The sequence below is a fragment of the Lithobates pipiens genome, unplaced genomic scaffold (assembly GCF_037356315.1).
Source record: "Lithobates pipiens isolate NorthernLeopardFrog02 unplaced genomic scaffold, aLitPip1_a1.2 Scaffold_25, whole genome shotgun sequence".
Classification (NCBI taxonomy): Eukaryota; Metazoa; Chordata; class Amphibia; order Anura; family Ranidae; genus Lithobates; species Lithobates pipiens.
In genome coordinates this window covers 187,979,681-187,993,522 of record NW_027507787.1, presented here as the reverse complement: position 1 = coordinate 187,993,522, position 13,842 = coordinate 187,979,681, and the positions used below count along the sequence as shown (strand labels likewise).

Genomic DNA, 13,842 nt, shown 5'->3' with positions numbered 1-13,842 from the left:
TACACATACATATGGCTAAACAAATGCCGTAGCTGAATATGTGTTTCCATTTATGACCACCAACTTTCTTTATTTACAGATCTGCAGTACCTGGGTTGGTGTCAACAGAACAAGGAACTATGTGCACAGAACAAATTTTTTCTCGTGTTCCAGCATCTCAGATCGCTCATGTAATTAAGGTATCAGCTTTATGGTGGTTTAAGATAATAAACTGATAATTCATTGCTTTAGCCACAGGCACATCTGTACTTGTGTTTTGCTACTGATGTGATGGTCAGGTGCATATAAAGTGTTACTTATTTCAGGTCACAGTCAGATAACACCAGAATATCTGTAAATCATAAAATTGCCAATATAAGTTGAACCTGAACTCAAAGTGAAATTTCTTTTGTTTCGGGGACATCTAGAAACATTAATTGTGCCTAGACAGTACCCTGAAAACTATATTTTTCTTGAAATGAATAAATTACAGCGCTCGCAGTAGTACAAATAATGTATCAATGAAACCTATTCATAAGTAAGTGGATGTCCATATATTTTGCTGACTGATGTGCTCCAATTCATAAAATGCGATCCTTCTCCAAAATTCAAAGTGCACCACGCTTCCTCCTGTGTCTCCACTCACTGGATGGAATGGACCCTCAGCTTTGCAGTCTAGGGGTCGTTCAGGCTTATAGTGTTAGTCATGGATGGCAAATTCACATCAAGATATCAGGAAGAAAAAACTATTTTAAAACCATCAAGGAGATTACAGTACTTGGGGCTGGTTATAGATACTGTACAGAAGAAGGTATTCTTACCCCAGACAAGAATCAGTTACATTGTAGGACTAATTCAACTTATCAAAACAAAGAAAAATCCTTCCATGTGGCTGTGCATTGTGTTATTAGGGGAAATGGTGGCCTCCTTTGAGGCCGTCCCTTAAGTGCAGTTTTCACTCAAACTGCTTCAAAACACCATCCTGTCTGTCTGGAATAAAAAGATTCAGGCCTTGGTTTTTTCCAGTACTCTTGGCTCCCAACATAAGTCTGAGCCTAATTTGGTGATGGTTATCCAGCAAAAGGGAAAATCTTTTCTACCGGTATCCTGGAAAGTGTTAACAGATGCCAGCCTTCTAGGCTGGGGAGTAGCCCTGGAAGAAGATTCTGTCCAGGGGAGATGGTCCAGATTAGTGGACCTTGCCTATCAACATTTTGGAAGATTCGGGCAGTATGTCTGCCCCTAGAATCTGGGACGGTCAGACTACGGGACTGTCCTGTCTGGTTTCAGTCCGATAAGGCCACAGCGGCGGTTTACATCAATCACCAGGGGGGCATGAGAAGTCGTGCAGGCCAAAAAGAGGTGAATAATGTTCTAGCTTGGGCAGACCACAACATTCCTTGCCTATCGGCAATTTTCATTTCAGGAATAGAGAATTGGCAGGCGGACTACTTGAGTCACCAACAATTATTTCCGGGAGAATGGTCTCTTCACCCCGACATCTTCCTATATGTCAGAGATCTTGATTTTTCCGAGATCATAAAGATGGCAGTAGGAGTCCTTCGGCCGTTATTGCCAGACCTTCTAGCACAAGGTCCAGTGTTTCATCCTACATTACGGAAGAAAAATGTAACCGGTTTGACTGTTGAATCCCACTTTATAAGATCGTGGGTGATATCCTTCGGTAGAGTCTACTTTGATTAATGCCAGGAATCCGGCTTCCAGAATCATTTACTGTAGAGTCTGGAAGGCATATGTTTCTTGGTGTGGTTCCAGGGGTTGGCACCCCAGGAAGTATGTCATAGGCAGGATCCCTGATTTCCTGCATATGGGATCTGAAATGAAGCTGGCCTTGACTTCTATCAAAAGCCAGTTCCCGGCCTTGTCAGTGTTTTTCTCAATGGCCTCTTGCTTCCCACTCTTGGGTAGATTATTCAGGGGTTAACACTGATTAATCCCCCTATCAAGGCACCTCTAAATCCTTGGGATTTAAAATTGGTCTTATCGGCTTTGCAGAATCGGCCATTTGAGCCTTTACGAGAAATTCCCTTGGTTCTTTTTGACAAGAAAGATAATCTTTCTGGTTGCCCTTTCTTCTGCTAGAGTATTGGAACTAGCGGCTCTGTCTTGTACAAAGCCATATTTGATCATGCATAAGGATGAGGTGGTTTTATGTCCTCATCCTGAATTCCTACCAAAAGTGTTAACAGGTTTTCATTTAAACCAAGATATTATTCTTCTTTCTCCCAGAGCCTCAATCCAGGGAATAGAAGGAACTACGTTCCCTTGATGTAAGAGCAATTAGAGACTATTTAAAGGCGACTGCTCAGGGTCGCCAAACACGTGTTTTTGTTTTTACCGCCAGAGGGTCCAAAATGTGGACGGGCAGCGTCAAAATCCACTATTTTCCAAATGGATTTGTCAAGTGATTGTTCAAGCTTCAGCTTAAAGAAGAAAATTCTTCCTTATGTTCGAGCACACTCATCCAGGGCGATTAGTGCCTCTTGGGTGGTGCATCATCAGGCTTCTATGGCTCAGATCTGTAAGGCCGTGACTTGGTCTTCGGTTCATACGTTTATCAGATTTCATCAAATCGATATTCAAGGTCATACGGATATTGCCTTTGCAGGCTGCAGTATGAGTCCTCTGGCCTCCTTTTTTTTGTTGTCGCCCTCCCTTCAGTTGCCATTGCTATGGGACATCCCACATAGTAAGTACTATGGCTCTGTGTCCCCTGATGTAAGAAAAGAAAACCGGATTTTTAAAGCAGGTTACCTGTAAAATCCTTTTCTTTTCTTACATTAGGGGACACCGAGGTTCCTCCCTACTTGGTTTACACTTGTATTGCTTGGCTACAAAACTGAGGACTCCCAGTAGTGTGAGGGGTTATATAGGGAGTACACTTCTTGCCTTAGGGCGTGCCAGTGTCCATCACCTATCAGTGGCCCTATAACCTACATAGTACTATGGCTGTGTTCTCCCCTGATGTACATCAAAGAAAAGAATTTTAAGCGGTTTTAAAAATCCTGTTTTTTGTAGCTGCTGACTTTTAATAAACAAAAAAACCCTGGAACTCAGTTTTAATGGTATATTGGTACATGGTTGAGCTTGAATTTAGAAAATACGTGGACAAAGGTGAACTTGGCCTTTAAGAACCAGACGATTGTGGGAATGGAGGAATGCTGAACAATATGGTCACTAATATAAAATATGGGCTGCTTGTATTTATTATACTACAACTGATGCATGCAAAACCTCTATTCTAAAATTACTATTCGCACATGATTGAGCAGAAGAGTCTTTTATTGACACAGTTGCATTTGAGAGATGGTGAAATGAGGATCGCTAGTAGAGTTGTGGACTTTTTTTTTTTCCTCACTTGGAACAGAGTGTCCAATCACCATCCTAAGAGAGTTGAATATGCCCGGGCACGTCTGGAGGGATGCTGGGGATACCATGCATGACATGGCAGTAGGTGCAGGGGGCCAGCATAGCCAGGCCAAGGCACATCTCGTGCTCGCGCCAGTATGTGCTGCGTGGTCAGTCTAAATTTCCATTCGATTTACCAAAACTATGTATTAGGAGAACCCACCTAAGCAATCCATTCAATTTGTATCAAATCAGGAAGGCCTTTGCACTACATAGCTGATGGTAAATCTAAAGGAAGATGGTGCAATTAGATTATACATTATGTGTGCACCTTAAAGTGATTGTACAGGCTCATTTTTAAATTTTTATACAATTACAAACATACCATACTTGCCTCCATTGTGCAGCTCGTTTTGCACAGAATGGCCTTGATCGTCGATTTCTGGGGTCCTTCGGCGGCTCCTTCCCACATCAGATAACAACCTAGGAGAAGCGCTCTCCCGGAGTTTATCTTGCGGGCGCGCTCCCGAGTCCAGCATTTGCTTCCATAGACACGAATGCCGGGCTTGCCCCATGCGCCCATGTCATTGAATTTGACATCAGCTGGAGCCAATGGCTGCACTGTTATCAATCTATCCAATCAAGAGCCGGGACCCAGTGGTGAGAGGGACAGCGCATCCTTGCCGAGGGAAATGCGGGGCTCGGGTAAGTAAAAGGGGGGGGGTCACTGCCAGGTGTTTTTTCACCTTAATGCATTAAGGTGAAAAAAACACGAGGGTTTACATCCCCTTTAAAAGAAGAAGTAGGAAAGTGGATAAAAATGAAAAAAAAAAGACAGGGATATATCCATGAGGGAGGTGTGGTCCAGAGTGGTAAAACACTCCCTAATCTGTAAGGCAGTTGCCTATGACATTTCTTGAAAGGTCACATGCCACAGAAAGGGATGGGGTCAGGAAGCATTTTTAAAAATATTGAAACGAGAGGTGAAGATTTAAAGCTTCCATGTACTAGGTAAGTGAAAGATAAGCAAGTTGGGATGGCTTGGGTAGAAAAGACATTAGAAAAGGTTTCTATCTATTATGAAAAGTGAAATTCTGCCCGACAAGGTGAACTTGGCCTTTAACATCACCTCTGTCTAGCGATCAGAGAGCTGACCAAAGCCACAATAAAGGTAAACCAGAAAGCAGCAAAGTAATCTAACTGGCTAGTGCGGGTAAGTGTGACACAAGATTGGCTGCTCAAAACTGCAAATCCTTTGTCAGGTAAAATGGTAAACTTGAATGTATCTTTACTGGTTTGTTTATTGCTTTGTCTTGAGTTAAACTTTTTTTTTTTTTTTTTTTTTTTTTCTTGAAATTTTTATAGTACAAGAAAAAAAATCATGTACATAACATAGAGCTCAGTAGCTCTGATTCAAAGTGCTTAACAAAAGCAAAAGTCAAATAGGAGTAAGGAAAGGGGAGGTATATTTACCCGTATATAATGAAATGGCATAACATGACAGAGCAAAACAATATAGTGAACGATAGTACCTTCATGAGTGGAAACATTGTGGAGTTGTACTTTAAGATCAGGAATTAAATTCAATTTTTTGATGTATAATCAGTTTTTTTACAGTTCTGTATGTTTCTTCACAGTTCTTAAGCTTGTGTACAGCAGTCTACAGGGAGAGCTATCATGACCTGGAAATCCTTGCACTTTTGGTGATGCTTTTAAAAATACATCTGGAAAAAGAAATAAAACACATTCCTGTGATGGACTTGCATTGTCTCATTGCAAATCTTCTTCAAAATATCAAGGACTGGGTAACTATTGTAAGTAAATATAGCAAATTTAAATAATCCATTCTCTGAAGCCATTCTGCTACTTAAAATTCACTGATCTTTTGTCTCCAAGATGCCAGAACTCTGCTTTGCTATGAGTGAACTTTCCAATCACCATCATAATTTCCTAAAGCTGCTACAGCTTGTTCCCACCTTTGAGCTTCGTGGCAGGTAACTCTGAGATAACTATATTTCTTTAATATAACTCAAGTAATATATTAAAATCAAGCTTTTTGCTAAAGGGTTTGTTTTTCCAGCTTTGCATGGAGACCTACATTTTAAAACAGGTCATAGATGTGATTTTCTTTCCCGCAACCATGGGTTTTTATTGTATGATCATGCTAGATGCATAATGCACAATTTCAAACATCAGGCATTGAACATTCCATAGTGTATTGTTGCATCTGTTCATTTAGAGGACGTAATTTTTTTCATATACCACTTGTTAGTAATACATTTTAATCGCCCGACTGCGTTGATTGGGGAATCCATTGGGGAATCTATCCTGTAGAGCTATTGTACTCTCTTGTCTCTGCTGAACCAGGCCGAAACCATCTAGTACTGGCTTAAAGCGGGAGTCCACCGGGACTCCGCGTTTTTTTTTAAAGCTAGCAGCTACAAATACTGCAGCTGCTGACTTTTAAAATAGTGACACTTACCTGTCCAGCGCGCCCGCGATGTCGGCACCCGAAGCCGATCTCTAGATCGTCACTCGGGTGCTGCCGCCGCCATCTTGGGTATGGGAATCAGGAAATGGAGCCTTTCGGCTTCATTTCCCGGTTCCCTACTGCACATGCGCGAGTTGGGCTGCGCAATAAGGACGGTCCCCGCTGCCTCTGGGATCTGTGTGTTTCCCAGCAGGCAGCGGGGCACTTGCGGAAGGGGGCGGGCACTTGCGGAAAGGGGCGTAATCTACGCCCCTTTCCGCAGAGAGCTATCCCGGAAGTGGGTGCAATTACCTGGATTATCCAGGTAACTGCACCCCCCTCCCCCCTGAAAGGTGCCAATTGTGGCGCCGGAGGGGGGGAGGATTCCGATGAGCGGAAGGTCCATTTTAGGGTGGACCTCCGCTTTAAGTGTATGGTATTGTGCCTTCCTTTCTTACAAAGATATTGGTATCAGTCACCAAGAAGTGGGAAGGGAAGAAGCTTGGTTTCAGGCTAAGGATTGAAGTTTTGTCTCAAAACAATAGCTTGCCATAACACCTTTCATCACTGCTCTCCACTGTACTTTTGAAGGGCTCAGATTTCCCCTCAAGGAACGATGTACTGAGAGAAATAAGCAGTTCACCATTGCTGACCACATCCAACAATGCTAGTTTCCTGGTTATCATGCTTGGCATGCAGATCTACACACCATTTTTTTTTAATCTAGGACTTTTAAAGGTAGTTCATGTGTCATTAAATGGTACTCATTAAAATTAATCGTTTTATTTTACTCTTATTAAAATACCATAAATGCATACAAACATATGCAAATTGGTAATGAATATCCAATATACTGTTTCTACATTTCCTGTACCCCACACCCGAGCATTGGAAACCTCTTCAGGAGTTTAGGAAGATGATAGTTGTCAGCACCATTAAAACCATTTGTGCCATCTGTGCATGCAAGGATCCAGCCAGAAATGTAAGTCATAGAAGATCACAGAGGTTCCTGCCCCAATGCTGGTGTTGTCCTTAATATCAGAGATTGTTGAACACAATACATTAGTTTTAGCAGAAAGGAGGATTGATGTCCTGAGTATATTAATTATTTCAAAAGACTGGAAGGTGCCAGATTATGTTTAGACATTTATTTGGGATGCACAGACTTCATCTGTGTAATTAAGCATCCATCTTAAGACAAGCAGTCCCCCCCGTCTATACATGGAGATCATAACAGTTGGTGTAAAAATCCTATTTCTGCAGTATTCTCCTGTATCTCCAAAGTATCAATGCCGTCTGCTGATGCTCAAACTAGTGTTTTATTGTTTTATATCCCTGTCGCTCCCTCTATCCAATGACATATAGAACACTAGCTCGAGCATCAGTAGTCCGCATTGTCACTATGATTTGACGTCTGTAGTACCTTTTAAAAATCCCCATGTTTAAAAAAATTTGTGTGTATATAATTCTCAATGAAGGGATTCTGGTATTCCCTGATTTGGAAATTCCTTGTACATTTACTCTTTGAAAAAACTACATTTGCTGCATGCTTGTTCTGGGTTACTGACCTTACCTTAAAGTATTAAAGCCGATCTTCTCCCTCAAATTGAACTTCCCATCTCTCCACCCCTCCTTCCTTCCTCTGCACAAATTTTTTTTTAGATGCTTATTTTAGGAAAAGACTATGGGCCGCACCCTCCAATGCACATCACACTCGCCTGTGCGAATGATGTGAACCGGGATATGCACGTCACATATTCCAGGAGGCAAAGTCCTTTCTTTCACAAAGAAGGGAGGGGGTCAGGCCTAGCAGCAGGTCATCAGGAAGCTGCCAGCAGAGCCCGGATGAGCTGTCAGTCTCACAATGATGTCACTAACAATATGGCATTGCTGTGGTACCTGATCAGTGGCAGAAGAGAAGAGGATTCTGCAGGACAGCCCTGGATCAACTGGGTAGGTGACTGTGTGGCCTTTGCAAAACCTGCAAGCTAATCAGAGTTTTAAAAACAAATGGGGGGGGGGGGGGAGGAGATCTGCTTTAAAGAATATACAGGAAGTACTTAAATATTTAAATATCACTAGTGTGTGTGTGTGTGTGTGTGTGTGTGTATATATATATATATATATATATATATATATATATATATATATATATATATATATATATATAATATAATTTTTTTTTTTTTTTTTTTTTTCTTTTTGAATTTAAAGAACTAAACTGTATTTGAGCATCACAAACTGAAATTGCTATTTAATTCATATAATCAAAGCAAACTCTTTGATATCTAAAGCAAGGGCTTTGAAAAACACCACCCTAGCATTTCTAGCCACAGCCATATTGAGTAAGGGCAGATGATTCATGCATCTGCCCTAAATCATTTATCCAGAATTATTACATTCAAATGGGGAGCTAGTCTCCAGTTTTCTGTAAACTCCAAAGTGCAAAAGATATTCAATATGTACAAGTGAAGTGAAAGTAAGTATAAGGCCCCATGCACACGAGACGCCGATGCAAACTCTGCTGAACGCATGTTTTAAAAAGCATAAACCTGCGTTTAAAAAAAAAATGCGCGTTTTGCCACGTTTTCATACCGCATTTAGCCGTGTTTGTAAAGATAACGTCATATAGACCCTCCCCAAGCTCAGAAAGCATGTATTAACTATTTCTGCCCTTTTGATCAGAGTGAGCAGCAGCAGAGAGAGCATTTGTATACTTGCATTTGCCTCTCTTTCTGTGTGTTTGTTTTTTTGGGGGGGGGGAAATGGATCCCATATTGAATATATGTCAGGAAATGCTCCTGCTGTTGCTCTTGATGAGGCAGCAACATCGCTGCAAATCGCGTGAGTGGTCCAGAGTCAGAGCTCGTCGATATTGGACCCATCCGTTGATGGCACAGAGAATGTCCATTGGATATTTCATGGTGGGGGGGTTGGGGCTGACTAGACATTGGTATGTAGGTTTTTCTTTGTGGAAAAAATACATTACTATGCTTTGGTCAGACTAAGTGGAGTCACTGATTAGATTAGAAATTGGATGAAGGGTTGGGGCAAAGAAGTGGAGGCATTCCCCATTGTCTAAGCTACCTAAAAAAAAAAAAAAAAAAACCTTTTTTTTTTTTTTCTTTTTTTTTTTATGGCATTGCATCAGTGAGGCTCTGTGAACTATCTAAAGTAATTACGTCATTTTAAACCTTCTTTTTTTTTTTTTTTTTTTTTTTTTTTTTTATGGTTTACCATCATATTTCTGAGCTTTCTGGTCCAAAAAATCGGGTTCCTTGCTTATAAACACGGGTGCTACGTTTAGCTGCGTTTTTTGCGTCTGAAACGTGGAAAAGCAAAGTGTATGAACTCATTTTTTTTTTCTTCTGGAAAAACTAGGTTAAATTCAACTGCATAAAAACGGGGAAAAAAACGAGACTGTGTTCATGGACACATAGGATAACATTGCATGCGTTCAGGGGCAGTTGAGAAAAGTGTCCAACTGCCTCTGAACGTGCGTTTAACAGCGTCTTGTGTGCAGGGGGCCTTAGCTGCTAGTGGGACAGTCATTAAAGTGAGTTTACTTCCTGGAATCTATCTGCCCTTAGCATAGGCATGCAGGTAGAGGGCATGCTTAGCTGAGAAAACCCCTCCTCCTCTTCTCCAAATAAAAGAAAAAAAATGCCCTTGAAGAATCCTGGGATGTATGACGTCAGTTTGGCCAGAAACCTGGAAGCAATTGAAAAAAAATGTACAAAAAAAAAAAAAAATTAATGAGAAACACCTTCCTATCTAATATACTATTAAAAAGTTTTATTGTTGATTTGGGTGTTTAGTTCTGCTATCATGTACTGTATAAAATACCAGTCATAGTGGGTGGGCAGGTCACAAGAAGAAAAATGTTTGTGTATCAGAGTTTTCTTGATCTGTTGATATACATGATAACAAGTTGTTGGAAGTGATGGAAAGAAAAACAGATAATTTGTTAACAAAAACCTGGTCCAGTGTACTTACCCTGACTACACAAATGTGCGTTGTGTTTTGCTTGTTTTGAAACACTATAACATGTTAAAAAAAAAAAAAAAAAAAAAAATACAAATATAGTATATTGCCTTTGACCTGACCAGTAAATGCTCAGATACTTTAAAAGCTACTTTAAAAGAGATGTTGTGCATCTTATCCATTTTTTTTCTTCACATCAGGGAACTAAGAAGACATGTCAGCCTTATTTTCATATCGAATATCCAGCATGGACTCTGTACAGATATACCTCTGGATTATGTGTCTCGGGTTTGTACCTGCAGTTTTTTTTTATATATATTATTTTTTATAGTTTTATGGTTTTTGGTAGGGATTCCTTGTGGCATGTTGAGATGTACTCAGTGGTTCATGTTTGCTTATCAGATGCTGCTGTTGTGTACTTGTTTGTCCCAAATGAAGCCATCGTCTCTGGTGAAGAAAATGCAGTCACTTCCAGAAAATGAAGCAAAGACATTCCTGGACTTGGATCAGGAGGTATTTTATAGTTATATTTCTATAGTATGAGAAACTATCATTTCTGTTGGAAAGCTGGGACCTATTTATAGAAATCGAATGTCATTTGGATAGTAGTGAAGTTGTGCCATGTGCCATGTCTATGGCCAAAGTGCTGTATAAAGCGTACCTAAACAGTCCTTTTGCTGCAGAAGTCACCACTGTCTTGAGTCTGTTAAATATGCAGTTGCCATACGGCACGTGATCAGCTAGGACAGTTATTTGAGGGTTGAGAGCTGACATCAACACACTGGACACCAAGGGATGTCTTGAATGTAGCATATATTGCACATTTTAAAAAGCAGAATGTTATACGTTTTTGACTAAAGTATAGCTTAAGGCAAAATCTTTTTTTTATTTATTTTTTAACAGGAAAAGGTAAAACCTCATATTTCGGGGATTACAACCCCTGCCAGTTTTTATTGGTGTCTGTGTCCCTGTTAAGGACATTCACCCAATCTATCTGTTCTGCTTACTGTTATGATAGCAAGCTGTAAAGAAAATCCCAAATTTTGGGTTGGCCCCAGAAAAGTAATAGAGGGGAAATCTTCCAATCGGGACACTAATTCCGGTGACCTGGGGGTCCCCAAGGAATTCCCTTTATTTATTTATTTTTTATTTATTTTTTTAGGGATTTCCTATAAACTTTTTTGGTGTAATTACTCACAGCAGAAGCCGATCTGCAGATGCCGGGCACTGGATGTCCGCTGGCACCCGCCGATCGTCTGTAAAACACATAGACCTGAGATTTAAACAAGGCAGATCTCCGTTCTTTCAAGGGGAAGGGATGGATTTTGTTCGTGCAAAGCAGGGAACAAATCCATCTTTTCCCATAGTACACAGCAACACTGGCTAGGCACACAAGTAACCCATTAATCGACCTAGATGTTTAACCCCTCCCCAGCCATTGTCATTCGTACATTGACGGTGCATATTTTTAGCACTGACCATGTATTAGTTTCACTTGTTACCCCAAAGTGTCAAGTGTTGGTGTACGATTGTCTGCAGCAATATCTCAGTCCTGCTATAAGTTGCTGATCGCTGTCACTACTAGTGTTAAAAAAAAAAAAAAAAAAAAAAAAAAAAAAAGGAGCAGTGTACACTGGACGTTATAGCGTCTACAATCTATGGTATACATTTATGGAATTATTAACCAGTATTTTTTTTTTTGTTTGTTTTTTAATTCCATAAATGTATACCATAGATTGTAGACGCTATAACGTTCACGTAAACCAGTTAGTGTACACTTCTCCTTTTTTTTATTTTATTTTTTTTCCTTTACCAAAAACATGTAGCATAATACATGTTTGTCTAAAATTATGAAGAAATTCCATTTTGTAAAAAAAAAAAAAAAAAAAAAAGTTTAGGTTTTACAACTGAATGTAAAAAATATTGTTTTGTTTTTTTTCTGCAAAATTGTCACTTTTTTTTGTTTCTAGCGTAAAAAATAATAAAGGCAGTGTTGATCAAATACCACCAAAAGAAAGCTTTATTTCTGGGTAAAAAGAAAATGATACAAATTGTATTTGGGTACAGCATTGCATGACACTGCAATTGTCAGTTAAAGTAACAGGGTTGTATAGCAAAAAAATGGCCTGGTCATGAAGGCGGGGTAAATCTTCTGGACGTCAGTTGGTTAAGGACTCCATCACATTTCTAACTGGGGCTTTCTTTTGGGAAATGGTTAAATTGGTGGATAGAATTTGGTGAGCACTACATGCTGGATGAATATATCTGACAAAAGCTAGGTATTTTTTTTTAATTTTTACTGTTAATCACTCTCATCCTGCCCAGGTCTCCCAAACAACCTGCTCATTTCTCTTTCGTTCATTGACAGACACAGCTCATTTAAATCTTGACCTTAGGGTTATATCGCCACCTTCAGGAGAGGACTAGGCAGAACATGTAAAACATGTAAAAACAGCAAAACTGCACAGCACCGCCCAGGGGGGCGGTCCCACTCGCTATAACCCCCTCACTCTGCTTCCTGCAGCTCAGTTTTTTTCTGCCTAGTGTAGAAGGACTTGGCTCCCTGAGGGAACCATTGGTCCTGGGAATTTAAATTAAATTTTTTCTGCAATTCTACAATCAACAGCCGGGCTGGGTGACAGGCTGGATAATATAGATCCTTGTAGTCTCCCCAGCCTGGCCATTGAGCGTGAGCAGACCCTAGCTACACGCTGGGTCGGACACGACATGACGCTTTCCGGTCCAGGGGAGGTCGGTGAGGTCGGTGAGCTATATGCTTCGGGTCACTGCGGTCCGTGTCGGCGGCTGACAGCCACCCGTACTGCTTGGGTGATGGGTCTGTGGTGGAATGCGTCAAGCAGTCCCGACAGGAGGGGTAAGTACAGCTCCACCTGCCTCAGCAGGATGGAGCAGCTGGGCATTCCCTGGGTGGTTGACTAGGGGGTCTCTCACTCTACCTTTTTTCTCTCCCTGTCCCTCATTCCCTCCTCCCCATGCTGTGGCTGCTGTGAGACTGGGCATGAGGTGTGGTGCATGTACATGGCCGGGTGGGGGCTCCAGGCCTTGGCCGGGGGGAGGGCTGCGCTGGCTGTCGGGGTCCGCTCCTTCTTCCCCCTGTTTTTTCTGGCCACAGTGAGGTGTTCAGGCTGTTTGCCATGAGGGAAGGCCACTGCTCGGTCTGCGGCCATTTTCCTGTGGCCTTAGTCAGTGTATTACTGTCAGACATTTTCTAGAAGGTTCGGCGGCCATTTCCTTGGAGTTTTTTTTTGCTAGAACAGCCGGTGGCCATTTTTTTTGTAGCCTCTGCGTGGTTTACCTCTAGCGCTCATGGCTGTATGCTTCCAGAACAGCGCAGTTTTTACTCAGAACACCTCGTGACTGTCACAGGGCAGAGCGGATAGCGGAAGCACAGCGCAGTACCTGGTCAGGGTGATGAGTCCTGCGGGGGGCCCATCAGTCTGCGAGCAGCTAGGAGGGTGGGATTTTGTGTACCTTGCTTTAGGTCCCTGAGTAGTGGCAGGCGAGTGAGGGTCAGTATAGCGTCAGAAGCTGGCGCTTCTAATCCCAGACATCCCTGTTATTGCAACCGGCTCAGCTGCATAAAATGCGGTGCCTAGGGATGCTTTGTTGGCGGTCCCAGAGTCCTTTGTTGCCAGGGGTGGAGGTGGCGTGTAAACCCCCCCGTCTTCTGGGGAAAGCTGATTCAGACTCGGGCTCGCTGTGACAGGCAGCCCCTGTTCTGACCTGTCAGAGGATGCGGACCAGGACCATTTGGACAGTGAGGATGGCTGTGTCCAGGTTAGCGCTGGAACAAGCACTAGTAGGAGCACTTATCACAGCGGTGCGGGATACCCTGAAGATACAGGATACAGCAGGGGCATCTGCAGAGGTGGCAGTCCTGCAAACCGGCCTGCGTGCCTAAGGTGTTTCTGTATTTGACTTATTTTGATAAGTCCATTTACAAGGAATGGGGAAGCCTGCAACGGGCCTTTTCAGTCCTGAGAAGAATGGCAGTGCGTTACCCTTTTAAGGAGAGCCTC

At 41.9% G+C, this 13,842-nt stretch overlaps 1 protein-coding gene across 2 annotated transcripts in view; it reads left to right on the top strand.

Moving 5' to 3' along the window:
* The window catches only part of SLF2 (SMC5/6 complex localization factor 2), a 74,489-nt gene that overhangs the window by 40,222 nt on the left and 20,425 nt on the right, over positions 1-13,842 (top strand). For both annotated transcript variants that reach the window (XM_077455313.1, XM_077455314.1), the window contains exons 12-16: positions 80-179; positions 4,986-5,162; positions 5,245-5,342; positions 10,003-10,090; positions 10,205-10,315. In XM_077455313.1, coding sequence (XP_077311439.1) covers positions 80-179; positions 4,986-5,162; positions 5,245-5,342; positions 10,003-10,090; positions 10,205-10,315 — 574 coding nt within the window. The remainder of the gene's footprint in view (positions 1-79; positions 180-4,985; positions 5,163-5,244; positions 5,343-10,002; positions 10,091-10,204; positions 10,316-13,842) is intronic.